Raw genomic sequence first — 20,614 nt, forward strand, 5'->3', positions numbered from 1 at the left:
ATAATAATAATAATAAAACAGCAAATAATAAAAACTTAAGAAACCACATATAGTTGGTGGGTAGACAAATTATTTTTTCAGATTAAAATGAACAAAGCATTATTAGAGCCCTGTAGACATGACAAAACACGACTATAGTCACATTTATACTCTTTTTATTTACAACATATTGCGCAACTGCAGGGTCTTGAGACACACAAACTAGAGAGCTCGCGACCTAAACGGTAGCCTTCAAGTTATTTCCTTTAAGCTGAAATAGCCAAAAACTTACCACTTCCACACGGATAGGGAGGATAACTATTAACAGTTATTTAACCTTTAACATGAACATTAATCAAACGTAATAATTTTTTCTGGGTACATGATACCATACAGCATCCATATCAAACTTGCGCGGGCCGCACTAACATTAAACTTTCATATCAAAGGCGGGGGCCTCAAACTAGTGTCCTGCGGGCCACATTTGGCCTGCGGGCCGCGTGTTTGAGACCCCTGGTCTAGAGACAGTGTTACTGAGGAAAAGACAGGAAGTAGAACTGGAGGAAGCAAAGATAAGAATACTGAGGTTCACATTGGGAGTGACCAGGATGGATAGGATCAGGAAGGAGTACATCGGAGGGACATTACATGTTAGAGGCCAGACTTAGATCGTTATGACATGTCATGACATGTCAACAAAGTGAATTTTTATATAAATTGTCACTTTGGCACTAACATTTCATGTAAACAAAAATTGATTTAGTAGTGAAAAGAACAGTATGGACCAGGACTTCAAGAATTGGTTAAAATAGACGTGTAGTCCACATTGTGTGACAGGTTCAAATAAGTGTTTTGTCTTTTCAGGAGCACTTTTTGCTTTTGAGATGCTGTGCAACATGTTGGGAAAGCTGTTTGAGCCTTACGTTGTCCACGTGCTGCCACATCTCCTCCTTTGCTTTGGAGACGGGAATCAATATGTCAGAGAGGTGAGCGACAAGATCACGTGCCGTGTTTGATTTTCACCACCTCAATGATACTAGAGCCTCATTATCTTGATCAGAAATGGAACTTGTTTGAATGTGTTTGGAACATTTTCCTGAATTCTACACACAGGCCGCTGATGACTGTGCCAAGGCAGTGATGAGGAACTTGAGCGCTCACGGTGTCAAACTTGTTCTCCCCTCTCTGCTGGTGGCTCTGGAAGAGGAATCATGGCGCACTAAAGCAGGTTTGCATTGACATTGCATTGTTTTCGCTTTGTATTCAAAATGTCAAACTTTGTCGTCACTCTGCTTTTCCAGGTTCTGTGGAGTTGCTGGGTGCCATGGCCTTCTGTGCCCCCAAGCAGTTATCTTCCTGTCTGCCAAGCATCGTTCCCAAGCTGACGGAGGTTTTGACCGACTCCCACGTGAAGGTGCAGAAGGCTGGTCAGCAGGCTCTAAGACTAATTGGCTCTGTCATCCGTAATCCAGAAATTCTTGGTAAGAATTATAAGAATCTGTGTGTTTATTTAACTAATAACTAAACTTTTTTCTTCTTTTACTTTATTTAACTAATAATAATGAAACAGTGATTAATATGTTTAAACCATGATCGACTGAAGCACAAAGTTGTGAGGCATCAGTGTAGTGGCATTGCTGTCCAATAGTAAGAAGGTCACACCAAACAGGTTGCCAGCTGTATTCCGTCTAGTGGAAATTGTTCTGTGTTTCAGTATGTAATACAATACCTCATTAATATTTCTCGATATTCCTCCAAAGCTATAACACCCATCCTGCTGGACGCGCTAACTGATCCGTCTCGAAGGACCCAGACGTGTCTTCAAACCCTTCTGGACACCAAGTTTGTACACTTCATCGACGCTCCTTCCCTGGCCCTGATTATGCCCATCGTCCAGAGAGCCTTCCAGGATCGTTCCACCGACACTCGTAAAATGGCTGCTCAGATCATTGGCAACATGTACTCCCTTACTGACCAAAAGGTACTCTTTAGTGTAGAACAATACTATAAGACGTTATTAGGCACGTGTGTGATATATTATTCATGTTGTGTGATAGGACTTGTCACCATACCTGCCTAGTGTCATCCCTGGACTGAAGACTTCCCTATTGGATCCAGTGCCTGAGGTGGGGGTTTTTTTTTCCATACTGTTCCTTTGGCTGAAAATGAGTTTCCTCCGTAGGGTAGCTGGACTCACCCTAAGACAGGGGTCGGGAACCTTTTTGGCTAAGAGAGCCATGAAGGCCAGATATTTTAAAATGTGTATCTGTGAGAGCCATATACATTTTTTTAAACATTGAATGCAATAAAATGTGTGCATTTGTATGTAAGACCAACAGTTTTAGATATAATGGGCTCTAATTACGTAGACCAGGCACACTACCCCACGCCAATGGGGTGTGGCCAGCACACTTTCGTGAGCAGCGCAGTGTCAAATAATAAATCAAATACTTGTTGCCATTAATACAACTTCTGCTGCTGCATGGTTTTGCACCGTATTCAGTATATTTCATTCTTTTGGCCATCTTCATCAAAAGGCTTGGTTCTGCAGCTTTAGCTAGGTGACTATTTGACTAAAGGAGGAAAGTTTACATTTACATGTTTTTTTTTTACATCTCAATGACCGAGGTAGACTACCGCATTACCCAGTAATAATCAAGTTTTGGTGTTTGACCTGGAAAATATCATCAAGAAAGATGGATATGGTCGGCCATATTGCAGTAGAAAATAGATAGACGAATTAAAATGCATAAGAAAGTTTTGATTTTTAATATTATTTTTAACAGTGATTTCTGTGATGTTTACTTTAAAATGTTAGCAAACATACATTTTTATTGTGGTAAGAAATGCTTGAGAGCCAGATACAGTCATCAAAAGAGCCCTACCTGGCTCCCGAGCCATAGGTTCCCTACCTCTGCCCTAAGAGATAGGGTGAGGAGCTCAGCCATCCGGGAGGGGCTCAGAGTAGAGCCGCTTCTCCTTCACATCGAGAGGAGTCAGTTGAGGTGGCTCGGGCGTCTAGTCCGGATGCCTCCCGGACGCCTCCCTGGTGAGGTGTTCCGGGCATGCCCAGCCGGGAAAAGGCCCCGGGGCAGACCTAGGACACGCTGGAGGATTTATGTCTCACAGCTGGCCTGGGAACACCTTGGTGTCCTCCCGGTGGAGCTGGAGGAGGTGGCCGGGGGACCGGGAAGTCTGGGCTTTCCTACTAAGACTGCTGCCCCGGATAAGCGGAGGAAAATGGATGGATGGATGGATGTTCCTTTGGTACCTTTTTGTTTATGAAGTTTGTGAGGCTGACGCTGTGTCTGTCCAGGTACGTACAGTGTCAGCCAAAGCCCTGGGTGCCATGGTGAAGGGAATGGGCGAATCCTGCTTTGATGACCTGCTGCCGTGGCTCATGGAGACGCTGGCCTCTGAGCAGAGCTCTGTAGATCGCTCAGGAGCAGCCCAAGGTCAGCTACAGTCATCGTTTGCTCTTATTGGTTGCATGCAAAGTGAACGAAATGACTAAATGTTATTGCTGCTGTATTTAGGACTGGCTGAGGTTATGGCCGGGCTTGGAGTGGAGAAGCTGGATAAACTGATGCCAGATGTGGTGCAAACCGCTAGTAAGGTGGATATAGCCTCCCACGTCAGAGATGGCTACATCATGATGTTCATCTACCTGCCTCTGACGTTTGGAGACAAGTTTACTCCCTACGTTGGGCCCATTATCCCCTGTATCCTCAAGGTAAAGAGTGTCTCTGGTTGGCCCCCTTTTCCACCAATAGTTTAGATCAGGGGTCTCAAACTCAATTTACCTGCGGGCCACTGGAGCTAGGGTCTGGGCGAGGCTGGGACGCATCAGGTTTTCCAAAAAAAAACGCATTTATTAAAAACAGAAAAATGAATAAACTTTGCTTTGGTTCCGATTTTCTACAAGAAAAGCTCTGATAAAACATTCCACACAAAATAAGATGAAAAATAAACAAATCAAGAATAAAGAAAATCAATTAATTAGTAATAAATAAATATAATAATAATAAAACGGCAAATAATTAAAAATTAAGAAACCACATATAGTTGGTGGGTAGACAAATTATTTTTTTCAGATTAAAATGAACAAAGCATTATTAGAGCCCTGTAGACATGACAAAACATGACTATAGTCACATTTATACTTTTTTTATTTACAACATATTGCGCAACTGCAAGGTCTTGAGACACATGCTAACTCGCAAACTAGAGAGCTAGCGACCTAAACGGTAGCCTTCAAGTTATTTCCTTTCAACTTAAATAGCCAAAAACTTACCACTTCCACACGGGTAGGGAGGACAACTATTAACAGTTATTTAACCTTTAACATGAACATTAATCAAACGTAATAATTTTTTCTGGGTACATGATACCATACAGCATCCATATCAAACTTGCGCGGGCCGCACTAACATTAAACTTTCATATCAAGGCGGGGGGCCTCAAACTAGTGTCCTTGTTATTTACAACATTTTGCACAACTGCAGGGTCTTGAGACACATGCTAACTCGCAAACTAGAGAGCTAGCGACCTAAACGGTAGCCTTGAAGTTATTTCCTTTAAAATTAAATAGCAAAAAACTTACCACTTCCACACGGATAGGGAGGTTAACTATTCACAGTTATTTAACTGTAACATATCAAACTTGCACTAACATTAAACTTTCATATCAAGGCGGGGGGCCTCAAACTAGTGTCCTGTGGGCCACATTTGGCCCGCGGGCCGCGTGTTTGAGACCCCTTGTTTAGATCATCTCATGAGGGTCTGTTACACACTTCCTTATGGTCGACCACGCAAACGCATCCGGCTGTAGCTTTACCGTTAGCCTGTTAGCATTAGCATTCAATTTCACTCGGCTTTTGCAACTAAACTAATATTGTGCTATTGGCTACTGTTATAGCATGCAACAAACAAATTGGTTAATATTTGATATGTTTACCTTCATTTGACCTTATGTACTGCATCCTCCGTGTTTAACGTGCTGAAAACCGGTACTGCTTATCATCACTGTCTGTATATAATATGTGGTATTTGCATATTTACTACTTTTCTAATCCTCCAGGCTTTGGCTGACGAAAATGAGTACGTGAGAGACACCGCTCTGCGAGCTGGCCAGCGCATCATTAGCATGTATGCAGAAACCGCCATAGCACTCCTGCTTCCCGAACTGGAGCAGGGGCTGTTTGATGACCTCTGGAGAATCAGGTCAGACTTCAAATTTTAGATTGTGGCCCTTACAATATGTTCAACTGCTGTTTTGTTGCATTGCAGGTTCAGCTCAGTCCAGCTACTCGGAGATCTGCTCTTCCATATTTCTGGAGTGACAGGGAAAATGACTACAGAGACTGCGTCTGAGGATGACAACTTTGGAACTGCTGCTTCAAATAAAGTAAGAACGTGTAATTACATTGGGTTAATAGTAGTAAGGAGTAATGTAGTGTGTTTTTGATCTGTTGGTTTTGAAACCAGGGATTTTCACAGTACTTTTGTGGTTGCAAGCGTCCGGCATGACTGATAAATGCAAAACACAAATAAATTCTAAACTAGCTAGCGTAACGTATTACTGCTTGTGACCCTCCCCATGGAAACACCTGTTTGGTGACAAGGGTTCCTTTTCTTGATGGGCGGATCGAGCCAAAGAGCAAAATCACATCGATATCAAAGATGAGATCCGTATCGGATCGCTACTAGTGTGATGAGATCGATATTTGTACTTCTCTTTATTTTCCACAATTAATTGCAATTAATGGCACATTGTTTTTATTTTGTTGATACTGTTACATTGTCTTTTTATTGTATTATATTGTTCACTAATAAGTTTGATAAGCCTAAAAAAAACATTTTATTCCTGTGTTTTATTCTGGTTATAATCACAACCAAATATACTAAAAATAATACCTACATGTATGCCTGTCTATTAATTCTAGCTGTATCTCTTATATGAGATGTGCAACATTTTTCATCAATAAAGACAACACAAATAAAAACAGGATTTAATATAAAAACAGGCAAATTATGAAGGGAACAGAGCATTCAAGCATGAGTTGAAGGCACCGGTGTTACAACACAAATTATTTGAGGCACCTGACAGGATGTTGTGAAAGTGGTGAAGCAGCTGCAAAAGTAGAAAAATAAAATAAGTGCAAAAATGCGAATAAATTACATTAAGTGGCAGAATTTTACACCCTCATAATTTTGCAAGGAGAAAAAAAATCACATTTAGACACTTTTCAAGATGAGACATGTAGTGACTTATAGAGTAATAGAATAATTTTAAAATAAAAAAGCCATTGAAAACTGTAGTTACCCCTATAGTCCATCAGATGGCAGCAAATAGCTGGAAAATGACTCCAATACAATGTTTGATTTTGAAAACACGTTCTAATTTGTTTACACATTCAAAATTCACCAAAACAGAATGGCATGTTAAGACATATTAAAACTATGAAATGTGTATGAGAAGATAGACATGTTTAACAAACAGTAGTCATTGGTTTGTCCCAGTTAATTGGTTCCAGACTCGATAGTAGGATTCCTTATTCATTACTATTCAATATTTGGTAGTTAGAGCAAACCCTGTTAACTACTTTCTAAATAAGGTTTTTAACATTAGAGCCTATTAGACATGAAATAACACCCCTATAGTCACATTTACACGCGAATTACTCGAAACGTAAATGTTTTTTACACGTCTGTTTGTATGTTGGTGTTATGGGGTTGACAGGTCGAGGGTATGGCGTAGTTATTTCGTTGACTTCCAATGTTAAACTTTGATAACCCCGCTTCAAAGATTTCATGTGTCGGACAGCGGCTAACTTTATTCATGCCTTTCGTAGGCTATCATTTCAGCTCTTGGTGGTGAGCGGCGTAACCGTGTCCTGTCTGGACTCTACATGGGCCGTTCAGACACCCAGCTGGTGGTCCGCCAGGCATCTCTTCACGTGTGGAAGATAGTGGTGTCCAACACACCCCGAACCCTTCGGGAAATCCTCCCAACCCTCTTTACGCTCCTGCTGGGCTTTTTGGCCTCCACTTGCCCTGACAAGAGAACAGTACTTATTTTTTCAATATATTTCTTTCTTTAGAAATGTTGTTTTATTTTGACACGGTGCCTTTTTGTGTGATGACAGATTGCTGCCCGGACATTGGGTGATCTGGTGAGGAAGCTGGGGGAGAAGATTCTCCCAGAGATCATTCCCATCCTTGAAGAGGGTCTACGCTCTGACAAGAGCGACGAGAGGCAGGGTGTCTGCATCGGCCTCAGTGAGATCATGAAGTCCACCAGCAAAGATGCGGTCAGTCATCCGGAGCTGAAACACAAAAAAAACAATGCATGTCAATATAAAACTGTACACATGATTAGGTTAGATTAGATTAGATTAGATTCAACTTTATTGTTATTGTTCATGTCACTGGTACAGGGCAACAAATGTAGAAAAAAATGGACAGATCTATGTAAAAAACTATAACAGGCTATGACTATAATACAGTGAGGATATGTACAGGGATATAAATGACTATAATATGGCTATTGTAGATTATACAGATTATAAACAGTATGGATGTGACAATATACAATAACAGTAATTTGTACAGTATTGCAATGAAGTGACTAGAGCAGGGGTGGGCAAACTACGGCCCGGGGGCCACATCCGGCCCGCCAAATCTTTCCAAAGTATTTAATTTAAACTCAACATACAACCTGGCATCATGGCCTGAGCCAACCTTTTGATGGTTGTATCAATTTGGTTGTTTGACATGGTCTGTTGTTTACAAAGTGCTCCTGAAAAAAGAGACACAAGCACATAATAATAATAAAAATCAAAATAATAATAATTATATTATTATTATAACTATTATGATTATTATATTTATTATATTAATGCTAATTATTATATTAATTATATATAATAATATTGTTATATTTGCATATTTTACATAATAATAATATAATAATTATTATTTTAATTTTATTTTAATTATTATAATATTTTAATTTTTTTTAAATATTTAAATATAAAATAATAAATAATAATAGCAGATTGCATGACAATTTTACAGATACAATAATACCAGGTGGACTGTTACGTGTAAAATATATAGTCTGCCCCCCCCCCCCCCCCCCCCCCCCCCCCCCCCCCCCGGACATTTTGTTATATCAATGCGAGTCAAAAAGTTTGCCCACCCCTGGACTAGAGTATGGTTATTGCAGATTATATAAATTATAAACAGTATGATCTATGAATGCAACAAGATATTACAGTAATATGTACAATAGTGCAATGAAGTGATGGGGGGGGGCATAGATCAGCGGGGGGATGTAAGTAGTAGAAAGGGGTGGGCAATTGGGGGGCAGAGTTCAACAAGGAGACAGCTGTTGGGGGGGAAAAAGCTGTTCCTGAACCTGGTGGTTCTTGTCCGTAAACTCCTATAGCGCCTCCCTGAGGGTAGGAGGGCAAACAGTCTGGGTGGTATGAGTGACATGACAGATAATCAGTCATTTTCTGTCAACAGGTGCTGGTTTTCTCTGAGTCTCTGGTGCCCACGGTGCGGAAAGCTCTGTGTGACCCGCTGGAGGAAGTACGACAGGACGCAGCCAAAACATTTGAGCAGCTCCATGTTACCATTGGTCACCAGGCGCTGGATGACATCCTGCCAACTCTTCTCAAGCAACTGGTGATTTACTACTAATGTCAACATGCTCACTATAACTATAACTTATGAGCTGTGCTTACATGTATTTACCCAGGATGACGAGGAGACTGCAGAGTTTGCTTTGGATGGCCTGAAGCAAGTCATGGCTGTGAAAAGTCGATCTGTGCTGCCGTATTTGGTGCCAAAGGTTGCTATTCATAATTACTTTTTTCCATATACAGTAAACCTCGGATATATCGGAAATTCGCTCACAACGGACAGATAAAAAAGAACCAATTTTTCTGTAATGCATTGAACATGAAAAATAAAAAAGCAACCATGGAAAAATGTACATGTTAACAGAAAAAAGTTGTTATTGTATGACAATAACATAATAATATGGGGAAAAATAGTGTCTTTTTAGTAGCAAAGTTTAAATAAAGAAAAACGTATTATTGTTATTATGAGAAACAAATAAAACAATGAATAAAGTTGTAATTTGGGGGGAATTAGGTTGTGGAAAGAGTTATAATTTTACAAGAAAAAAGCCAAAATATTATGGGAATAAAGTCATAATGTTATGAGAAGAAAATGGAAAATACAACCATAATTTTGAGAATGAATTCATAATATTACTTTAAAACATCCACATTCTAACAAGAAAAAAGACCCAATTTTACGAAAATAAACCTGTAATACAGTAAACCTCGGATATATCGGAAATTCGCTCACAACGGACAGATAAAAAGAACCGATTTTTCTGTAATGCATTTCCAATAAAAATTCATTGCATATATCAGATTTTTTTATAACAGATTTCGCCTATTTCGGACAAAATCTCCAGTCCCGTTCCAATGCATTTCCATGAAATTTCCCTCGCATATATCGGATGGCCGCATCGTGGCGCTCCGATTCGCCGAATCGTGACAGGCCGCTATACGACGTCATTTGCAGCGTTTGCAGCGTTGCCTGCGCGTCCAGGTACATTGGAAACATAGTCAAGGAAGTGCCTTTTTATAACGGATAAAATCCGATTTACGCATATACCGGATATAAATCCGATATATGCGTAAAACGGACATTTTCCGGTATACGCATATAACGGATTTCGCTTATATCGGACAAAACCAGTGGGAACAATTGAATCCGATATGTGTAAAAGTGTAAGTGACCTTTAATTGATCCAAATTGTGTTCTTTCAGCTAACGGCTCCTCCTGTGAACACGCGTGTGTTGGCCTTCTTGTCAGCTGTTGCCGGTGATGCTCTGACTCGCCACCTCGGTGTTATTTTGCCTGCCATTCTTTCCTCCCTTAAAGGAAAATTAGGAACAGAGGATGAAGCTCAGGTAACACTCCACACCATCCGAGCTATTCATGTCGTTGTGGGTGTTTTTGTTGTACCGTTTTTGCTATATTTTTGCTTTGCATTAGGAATTATGCAATTGTCAAACGGTGATCCTGTCTGTGGACGATGACGTGGGCCAGCGCATCATCATCGATGATTTACTGGAGGCCACACGAAGCGCCGACCCCGGGCTCAGACAGGCTGCCGCCACCATCCTCAACGGCTATTTTGCCCGCACACGTCTGGACTACAGCGCCCATACCCGCAACCTGCTCTCGGGCCTCATCCGTCTCCTTAATGACCCCAACACAGAAATCCTGTCCCAGAGCTGGGACACAATCAACTCCATCACGAAGGTGCCTTCATTTTGCTTTCTAAATGTTGTACTTGTGGAAAATGCTAATCCTCCACAACCAACTACTTTGTTTGTTTTTCTTCAAATAGCGACTGGATGCTAGCAGCCAGCTGGCTCTTATTGATGACCTTCATCGAGACATCCGATCAGCTGCTGCTGATGTAAAAGGTCAACAGCTACCTGGTTTCTGCCTGCCCAAAAAGGTAAGACGGTTTCTCCCTGTGCTAGAAACTATGATACAAAATATGATAAAATATGATACATAACCAAATGGTGTGTTTGTGTGTAGAACTTGATGCGACCACACGTCTTTTCTGCACATTCTAAACAGAAAATAAATAACAAATAACCAGATAACAGACAGAAATGTGGAAATAACAGAATGTGGAGCCAACAATGGGATAATAATTGAACATGAAAAATAAAAAAGCAACCATGGAAAAATGTACATGTTAACAGAAAAAAGTTGTTATTGTATGACAATAACATAATAATATGGGGAAAAATAGTGTCTTTTTAGTAGCAAAGTTGAAATAAAGAAAAACTTATTATTGTTATTATGAGAAACAAATAAAACGACAAATAAAGTTGTAATTTGGGGGGAATTAGATTGTGGAAAGAGTTATAATTTTACAAGAAAAAAGCCCAAATATTATGGGAATAAAGTCATAATGTTATGAGAAGAAAATGGACAATACAACCATCATTTTGAGAATGAATTCATAATATTACTTTAAAACATCTACATTCTAACAAGAAAAATGACACAATTTTACGAAAATAAACCTGTAATACAGTAAACTTCGGATATATCGGAAATTCGCTCACAACGGACAGATAAAAAAGAACCGATTTTTCTGTAATGCATTTCCAATAAAAATTCATTGCATATATCGGATTTTTTTTATAACGGATTTCGCCTATTTCGGACAAAATCTCCAGTCCCGTTCCAATGCATTTCCATGAAATTTCCCTCGCATATATCGGATGGCCGCATCGTGGTGCTCCGATTCGCCGAATCGTGACAGGCCGCTATACGACGTCATTTGCAGCGTTGCCTGCGCGTCCAGGTACATTGGAAACATAGTCAAGGAAGTGCCTTTTTATAACGGATAAAATCCCATTTACGCATATACCGGATATAAATCCGATATATGCGTAAAATGGACATTTTCCGCTATACGCATATAACGGATTTCGCTTATATCGGACAAAACCAGTGGGAACAATTGAATCCGAGGTTTACTGTATTATGAGGACAAATGTCATTTTAGTAGTATCGTATTATAATAATACGTTTTTTTTTTTTTTACCTGTGTCATAAAGATTGTTTGTTTTTTGTTGATATATATAAAATATCAAAGTGGCCCTTGCATCCTTTCATTTTTATGGCCCTCTGTTAAAAAAGGATATCTCAACCAATAGCAATGAACTGCTGCTGTAGATGTTATCCTTTTTGTTGTCAGGGTGTGACTTGCATCCTGCCTGTCCTGAGAGAAGGGGTCTTAACTGGTAGTCCTGAGCAGAAAGAAGAAGCAGCCAAAGCTTTGGGTGGTGTCATCCGACTGACATCCCCCGAGGCCCTGAGGCCCTCTGTGGTCAACATCACTGGACCGCTCATTCGTATTTTGGGTGACCGCTTTGCTTGGACCGTGAAGACGGCGCTGTTGGAGACTCTAACGCTGCTGCTGGCGAAGGTCTTTTGGATGATTCTTTGCCTGCAAAAAAACACCTCCTCACGGAGAGTTTGAGAGCTTTACTCTAACCTTTGCTGTCCCGTCGTGCAGGTCGGCATCGCCCTCAAGCCCTTCCTGCCACAGCTGCAGACCACCTTCCTGAAGGCTCTGCAGGACTCGAGTCGTGCTGTGAGGTTGAGGGCCGCTGAAGCTCTGGGGCAGCTGGTTTCCATCCACACAAAGGTGGACCCCCTTTTTACAGAGCAGCTGTCTGCTATTCGCAATGCAGAGGACTCCGGAGTGAGGTGTGTACTTATTACTTTACATTTTTTTTCCAAAAATGGAATTATTAAACTGGAAAATCTTTGGGTGTTGGAAAGATAGAAGCTCAAAGTCCAATCATATGATGTCAAAAGACCGAAATACTAACTATAGTATATATATATATATATATATATATATATATATATATATGTATATATATATATATGTATAGTATAGTATATAGTATATATAGTATAGTATAAGTATAGTAACTATTCTTACCACGAGCTTAGAGCACGACAATACACGACCAGATGCACAGCAAGTATGGGGTGTTCAAGGACCGTAAAACAGAAATCTCAACGCTTGATAGTCAAAACCAGGGGTGCTCACACTTTTTCAGCATGCGAGCTACTTTTAAAATGAGCGAGTCAAAATGATCTACCCACTACAAAAATGCAAAACATCTATTTATTTTCAAATGTATTGAGGATTATTTGTACGTACAATGTATGTTGATGTACCTTACATAACCAAATGAGCCAATATTGCAAAACACACATAATTAACTATTAACATTTTTTGTAATTACCTGAGTTTACTTTGATGACTTGCACTGAATTGAACCAGCCAGGGATGCATAGTCCGGACAGTAGCTGCTGATAGCCAGCCTCAAGCACACTTCCAAATGTTTATCAGTCATGGATAATATCCGTATCATAATATCCGTATAATATTCCATATCCGTATGGAAGTGATATGTTTTTTGCCTTTTTACTTGGTCCAGTTTTTGCCTTTTTACTTGGTCCAGCTCCTTCACTCATTTTAGTGACCATAAACTTTAGCGAGGGCTTAAAATCTCGCAATTCGCCGACTAGCTTAGCACTTTGCATCGTTGTTTACGCATGAGCGGTGACCGAAAGGTCAAAATTCAGTTGTCATCTGACTGGTTGTCCTGTATGTCAATCAAGTAACGGCGATGGATGATAGGCTGACATCGTAAGTTCTGCTGCACTTAGAGACGTTGTTTGATTTGATTGGTCGCCCGAAGGGCAACATTCAGTTGTCATCTGAATGGCTGCCCTGTATATCAATCAAGTGACGGCATTGATGCGAGGATGATATTTTTTTAATGTCACGCCGCGATCGACCAGTACCACCTCCGCGATCAACCGGTAGCTCGCGATCGACTTAATGAGCACCCCTGGTCAAAACATTATATGTGAAGCGTAAATACATAGTCGGTGGTACATGTATGCTGTACATTTGACCTGTTTTTAAATGACAAATTTCATGTGAAAGAGATGTACTCTCTGGAAAATACTTTTTTTTTTTTTTTATAAAACAAAACCACAAATTTGCATGCTATAAATTGATTGAGTTTATTTGATCAGGTGAGACTGTAATTGAGAACTTTGACACCAGGTGGAGCTCACACACTTGTATTGCTAGTGGGCACCAATACATTTGACTTTGATTAAACTCATACTGGATCAAGGTACTGAACCCAGCAGTTGCTTCTGGTGCTATGTCATCAATGATTAATTATTATATATGTAAAAACTATGAGTACAGTAGCTGCCCTTCATTTGTAGGGATTACGTTCCAAAATTACCTCAGATTGGCGATGAATAAAAATGTTTTTTCAAACTGCGAACCCTTCTACTAGTTTGACGTTGACATTTTCCTCTGATTTTGGATCAATATTTGCTATAAAGTTGACCGTAATAGATTCTAATAACCCTCCCATCAATAGAAAAAAGCCCTAAATATGTCTCATACACTTATTAATGTATAAATCTATAAATGTACTTAGAATGTTGTATTATGGAATATGTATATGTGTTAAACTATGCCGAAGTTTCCGATAATGAGGTTTAGGTATTTGGAAGTGAGCACTGAAAGAAGTTTGGGGTGGCTGTAAACCAGGGGTCTCAAACTCAATTTACCTGCGGGCCACTGGAGCTAAGGTCTGGGCGAGACTGGGCCGCCACAGGTTTTCCAAAAAAAACAGAAAAATTAATAAACTTTGCTTTGGTTTCGATTTTCTACAATAAAAGCTCTGATAAAACATTCCACTGTTCTCAAATATCTTAATTTTTATTTTTCTACACAAAATAAGATGAAAAATAAATAAACAAATCAAGAATAAAGAAAATCAATCAATCAGTAATAAATAAATATAATAATAATAATAAAACGGCAAATAATAAAAACTTAAGAAACCACATATAGTTGGTGGGTAGACAAATGATTTTTTTCAGATTAAAATGAACAAAGCATTATTAGAGCCCTGTAGACATGACAAAACACGACTATAGTCACATTTATACTCTTTTTTATTTACAACATATTGCGCAACTGCAGGGTCTTGAGACACATGCTAACTCGCAAACTAGAGAGCTAGCGACCTAAACGGTAGCCTTCAAGTTATTTTCTTTAAACTTAAATAGCCAAAAACTTACCACTTCCACACGGATAGGGAGGATAACTATTAGTCCAGTCAGTTCTTATTTCCTGCTCATGCGACTACAGAAATATATACATATATATATATATATATATATATATATATATATATGTGTGTGTCTTGTGTGTTTGACAGGGAGACAATGCTACAAGCTTTACGCTTCGTCATTCAAGGGGCTGGATCAAAGGTGGACCCGAACATCCGCAAGAACATCACCACCACATTACTCGGCATGCTGGGACATGACGAGGTATGACACTCGAAGCATAACACTGGGACGGACGTGTATCTGTGGTGGCATGTCTGTACATTGTAATTTAACAAGAGTAAGAGGATTTCACGTCTGATTTAGTATTTATTAGTATTTATTAGTATTTTGCGGTGTTGCTCATCTTCTGTGAGCACGGTGGAGAAACGGAAGTCTGTAAAAGGATGTGGCTTGCAAACCAAGATGGTTTATTCATGTCAGTAAATAGTCGCTTCTCTTGCCTCTGTGTGTGTGTGTGTGTGTGTGTGTGTAGGATGCAACTCGAATGGCGTCAGCCGGCTGTGTCGGTGAACTCTGCCCTTTTCTGACAGATGAGGAGCTGAAGAGCGTGTTACTTCAACACATCTTGGGTTTGTGTCTAAATGCAAAGTTATTGTCCCTGAATTTTCCGAGTGTGTCCATTGAGGTGCATGTTTAAGAGACCTTAAAAAGAGATCATATATAGGTGGTTCTGGTTTTTAGCACCTTTCTTGGTTACCAATGTGTTCACATTAATTTAATAGAAAAACTAATTGAGGTCCGTAAACATAAGACTTGCTTGAGAAGTAGTTACAGTGCCCTTGGCAGTAAGAATAGTGTGTCTGACTCCTGGTATATTAGTTAACTTTACACTCCATTATCTCTCCCAGTGCGCCAAAGAAAATGAAAGCATCACAATAGAAGTGAAGATAAAAATCATAAAAAGCTCAGACTGTCACAACCATTATTAAGGATAAAGGTTATTGAATGCTAATAAATGGATCATGGATTCTGTGTGCCAGGGGTCTCAAACTCAATTTACCTGGGGGCCACTGGAGCTAGGGTCTGGGCAAGGCTGGGCCGCATCAGGTTTTCCAAAAAAAAAAAAAAACATTTATTAAAAACAGAAAAATATACAAACTTTTTCAGTGCTTTGGTTCCGATTTTCTACAATAAAAGCTCTGATAAAACATTCCACTGTTCTCAAATATCTTAATTTTTATTTTTCTGCACAAAATAAGATGAAAAATAAACAAATCAAGAATAAAGAAAATCAATCAATCAGTAATAAATAAATAAATAAATAAATAATAATAATAATATAATAATAATAATAATATTATAATATAATAATATAATATAATATAATAATAATAATATAATAATAATAATAATAATAATAAATCGGCAAATAATAAAAACTTAAGAAACCACATATAGTTGGTGGGTAGACAATTTTTTTTTTTCAGATTAAAATGAACAAAGCATTATTAGAGCCCTGTAGACATGACAAAACACGACTATAGTCACATTTATACTCTTTATTTACAACATATTGCGCAACTGCAGGGTCTTGAGACACATGCTAACTCGCAAACTAGAGAGCTAGCGACCTAAACGGTAGCCTCCAAGTTATTTCCTTTCAACTTAAATAGCCAAAAACTTACCACTTCCACACGGATAGGGAGGATAACTATTAACAGTTATTTAACCTTTAACATGAACATTAATCAAACGTAATAATTTTTTCTGGGTACATGATACCATACAGCATCCATATCAAACTTGCGCGGGCCCGCACTAACATTAAACTTTCATATCAAGGCGGGGGGCCTCAAACTAGTGTCCTGCGGGCCACATTTGGCCCGCGGGCCGCGTGTGTGAGACCCCTGCTGTACGCTGTTACAAGAGGTTATGCTTCCAGACTAGCCAGGAACAATATTTTACAGCGGTAAGGACATCACAGTCAAGGACCAGAACTCGTTCGTAAACCAAGGACCACCAATATTCTAGATCAGGGGTGGGCAAACTACGGCCCGGGGGCCACATCCGGCCCGCCAAGTGTTTGAATACGGCCCGCCCAATCTTTCCAAAGTATTTCATTTAAACATACAACCTGGCATCATGGCCTGAGCCAACCTTTTGATGGTTGTATCAATTTCGTTTTTTGACAAAGTCTGTTGTTTACAAAGTGCTCCTGAAAAAAGGGACACAAGCACATAATAATAATAATTATAATAATAATTATTATTATTATTAAATTATTAGATTATTAGAACTATTATGATTATTATAATTATTATATTAATGCTAATTATTATATTAATTATATATAATATTATTGTTATATTTGCGTATTTTACATAATAATAATAATATAATAATTATTGTTTTAATTTTATTGTAATTATTATAATATTTTATTATTTTTAAAATATTTAAATATAAATATAAAATAATAAATAATAATAGCAGATTGCATGACAATTTTACAGATACAATAATACCAGGTGGACTGTTACGTGTAAAATATATAGTCTGCCCCCCCCCCCCCCCCCCCCCCCCCCCCGTAAATTTTGTCATATCAATGCGAGTCAAAAAGTTTGCCCACCAATATTCTACATTGATATTGTATTATAAATGTGTATATATGACTCATTTATTGTCTGCAGGAGGAATAGTGTCGTTGAGAAAGCTAATGCAACATTATGTGTGGTCACAGCGGATATGTCAGGCGTGGACTGGATGGTGCGACACGGTCGGAGCTTGGCTCTGGCCATCGCTGTCAAGTGTGCACCAGTGAAGCTGTGTGGGAAGGAATACAGCGATACTGTGACCGAGACCATCCTGACCAACGCCACCGCCGACAGGGTATGTATGAGGGGAATGTTTGACTTTGTTTTTTTTTTTGCTAATGAATAAAATATGTCCTGATCGTTTTGTGATTGGACTCCTCTTCCAGATCCCCATTGCTTGCAGTGGGATTAGAGGGATGGGATTCCTGATGAGACATCAGCTCAGCATAGACGGAGGCAGTAATATTTCCCAGCGCATCATCACGCAGTTTGTCAAGGTATAACAAAATGGCAGCGGCACTTGAGGGACATATTTTATTGTCTAAATCAGGGGTGGGCAAACTACGGCCCGGGGGCCACATCCGGCCCGCCAAGTGTTTCAATATGGCCCGCCTGTTTTTTCCAAAGTATTTCATTTAAACTCAACACATAACCTGGCATCGTGGCTTGGGCCAACTTCTTGATGGTTGAGGTAGCTGCTTTATCAATTTCGTTATTTGATGTGGTCTGTTGTTTACAAAATACTCCTGGAAAAAGGAGCACAAGCATAATAATAATAGTAATAATAGTAATAATAGTAATAATAGTAATAATAGTAGTAATAATAATAATAATAATAATAATAATAATAATAATGTTGTCAATAATGATAATAATACTACTATTATATTAATATTGTTGTTAATAATATTAATATCATAATGGTAGTAATATTATTATTATTAACAAAATAATAATAATAATATAATAACATTACTATAACTAATAATAATAATAATTCTAATAAAAATAACAATAATAATAATAATACATTTATAACACACTTCAAATAAATGATTTCAAAGTGCACATATAGCAGATTGCATGACACTTTTACATGTAAAATATGTGTAAAAATATAGGTGTAAAAATGGACTGTTACGTGTAAAATACTACATAATGGTGTTTCACTTTTTTTTGTGCTTTGCCAGTGTTGGCACATTTATTTTTTATGTTGGATTGGTTTGAATCGGTTGAGAAATGTTGAAGCGAACACAAAATGTGTTAGAGTAATAAGAATAGAGAAACAAATAGACTAGTGAGATGTGTGTGTTAAATAGGGTGGGAGTACAGTAAACCTCGGCTATATCGGACTCGGATATATCGGAAATTCGCTCACAATGGACAGATAAAAAAGAACCGATTTTTCTGTAATGCATTTCCAATAAAAATTCATTGCATATATCGGATTTTTTATAACGGATTTTGCCTATTTCGGACAAAATCTCCAGTCCCGTTCCAATGCATTTCCATTAAATTTCCCTCGCATATATCGGATGGCCGCATCGTGGCGCTCCGATTCGCCGAATCGTGACAGGCCGCTATACGACGTCATTTGCAGCGTTTGCAGCGTTGCCTGCGCGTCCAGGTACATTGGAAACATAGTCAAGGAAGTGCCTTTTTATAACGGATAAAATCCCATTTACGCATATACCGGATATAAATCCGATATATGCGTAAAACGGACATTTTCCGGTATACGCATATAACGGATTTCGCTTATATCGGACAAAACCAGTGGAAACAATTGAATCCGATATATCCGAGGTTTACTGTACAACCAGTGCCTCTATGATATTGTAATGACTGGTGTGTGTGTTTGACCCCAGTGTCTTCAGAACCAGTCCAGTGACATCAGGCTCGTGTCAGAGCGGGTGCTGTGGTGGGTCTTTAAAGATCCCGCCACGCCTGCTTTGGAGGCGAGTCACATCAAACCATTGTTGAAAACTCTGCTGGACAACACCAAGGACAAGAACACCAGCGTTAGAGCCCAAAGCGAACACACCATCGTCAACCTCTTACGACTCCGCCAGGGAGAGGAATGCTTTCAGGTCAGTCCACCGATAGGGAAAAATCATTTGCAATGGAGCACTCTTTCACGTTGTGCTATCTCTTTCAGATGATTACCGCCATTCTGGATTCGACAAGCAACGACCTTCTGTCGGAGTGTCACCGCCGCTCTTTGAAGAAGATTGCCAGCCAGCCAGACTCCAATGAAGAAATCGATGACACCATACTAACGTGATTGGAGTGGACTGAGCCGGAATGTAAACTTGCCGTGAGCTCCAAACACACTCATCTCCGATGAGACTGTTTTCCCACACAGGAACTCAGCATAAACGCCAGCAAATCCTCACATTAGCAGGAACAGACCTGTAATTTGCCCTCCCAGCAGATGCACAATTCAATTACAAGATTATGCAATCATGTTTTTTTTTTTTTTGCTTTTTAATATGGCAGCCTCTGAAATTTGTTGTTTTCAGCTAACTAATAGATCATGTGATTGTGGCTACGGCTGCCCTAAACTGCTGAGAAGTCTTTTTTCAGCCCCAAAATGACCCGACACACAGACTCTTAATGGGCTTGTTTGTGAGGTCACAACACACACAACACAATGTGCTGGTTGTCTTTAAACATGCCACAAGTTCCTGTGCTGTAAAACAACCTCTCCTTAAGTCTTTCAACCACAAATATCCCCCAACAATCTTTACATTTTTTTTTCATTCTTTTTAATGGCCTTTAAATTTATAACTTCATTATTTTTACCAAATGTGTGCAGATTGTTTGTTGTGAATTTTCAAATAATTTTCCATCAATTTTTAGTAAAAGCATTTCCGCTATATTAATTTTTTGCCCCCATTCTTTTTAAAATTTTTGTTAAAATTTCTGTGACACATTTGGGGTGGGGCGTGGGGGGGGGGGGTGTCTCAAACAAGAACAGTGATGATTCTTATACCATTATTGTGGTTGTAAAAAGCAAATATGAAATAAACAATACCTGATTTCAGTATATATACTGTGTCAAATTTGACCACATCCGGCAATTTCACTGTCTTGGTAAGTATGACAATTGACATGCATTTAAACACTCCAATTATGTACGAAATATGAATGCATTGTTTTCCCAATAATGGGGTAATTATGTAACATACTAAAAATGAAAGGATGCAAAAGCCACTTTGATATTTTGTAAAGCAACATACACTTAAAAGAAACTGCATCTTGCATTCTTGTAGTAAATTTTCTTCAGA

General features: G+C 39.0%; 1 protein-coding gene across 1 annotated transcript in view; it reads left to right on the forward strand.

The window, feature by feature from the left end:
- Positions 1-20,265, forward strand: part of gcn1 (GCN1 activator of EIF2AK4) — a 42,177-nt gene extending 21,912 nt beyond the window's left edge. The window contains exons 33-56 of the mRNA XM_058069863.1: positions 844-965; positions 1,093-1,207; positions 1,281-1,460; positions 1,740-1,960; positions 2,037-2,105; positions 3,296-3,434; positions 3,516-3,712; positions 5,060-5,202; positions 5,269-5,386; positions 6,834-7,049; positions 7,128-7,292; positions 8,512-8,673; positions 8,747-8,839; positions 9,834-9,977; positions 10,063-10,332; positions 10,421-10,534; positions 11,798-12,028; positions 12,119-12,312; positions 14,877-14,991; positions 15,263-15,359; positions 17,471-17,619; positions 17,711-17,821; positions 19,193-19,414; positions 19,483-20,265. Coding sequence (XP_057925846.1) covers positions 844-965; positions 1,093-1,207; positions 1,281-1,460; positions 1,740-1,960; positions 2,037-2,105; positions 3,296-3,434; positions 3,516-3,712; positions 5,060-5,202; positions 5,269-5,386; positions 6,834-7,049; positions 7,128-7,292; positions 8,512-8,673; positions 8,747-8,839; positions 9,834-9,977; positions 10,063-10,332; positions 10,421-10,534; positions 11,798-12,028; positions 12,119-12,312; positions 14,877-14,991; positions 15,263-15,359; positions 17,471-17,619; positions 17,711-17,821; positions 19,193-19,414; positions 19,483-19,608 — 3,713 coding nt within the window. The 3' untranslated portion in view covers positions 19,609-20,265. The remainder of the gene's footprint in view (positions 1-843; positions 966-1,092; positions 1,208-1,280; positions 1,461-1,739; positions 1,961-2,036; positions 2,106-3,295; positions 3,435-3,515; positions 3,713-5,059; positions 5,203-5,268; positions 5,387-6,833; positions 7,050-7,127; positions 7,293-8,511; positions 8,674-8,746; positions 8,840-9,833; positions 9,978-10,062; positions 10,333-10,420; positions 10,535-11,797; positions 12,029-12,118; positions 12,313-14,876; positions 14,992-15,262; positions 15,360-17,470; positions 17,620-17,710; positions 17,822-19,192; positions 19,415-19,482) is intronic.
- The last annotated feature ends 349 nt before the right edge of the window (positions 20,266-20,614 follow it).

This window comes from Doryrhamphus excisus, chromosome 4, assembly GCF_030265055.1.
Source record: "Doryrhamphus excisus isolate RoL2022-K1 chromosome 4, RoL_Dexc_1.0, whole genome shotgun sequence".
Taxonomy (NCBI): Eukaryota; Metazoa; Chordata; class Actinopteri; order Syngnathiformes; family Syngnathidae; genus Doryrhamphus; species Doryrhamphus excisus.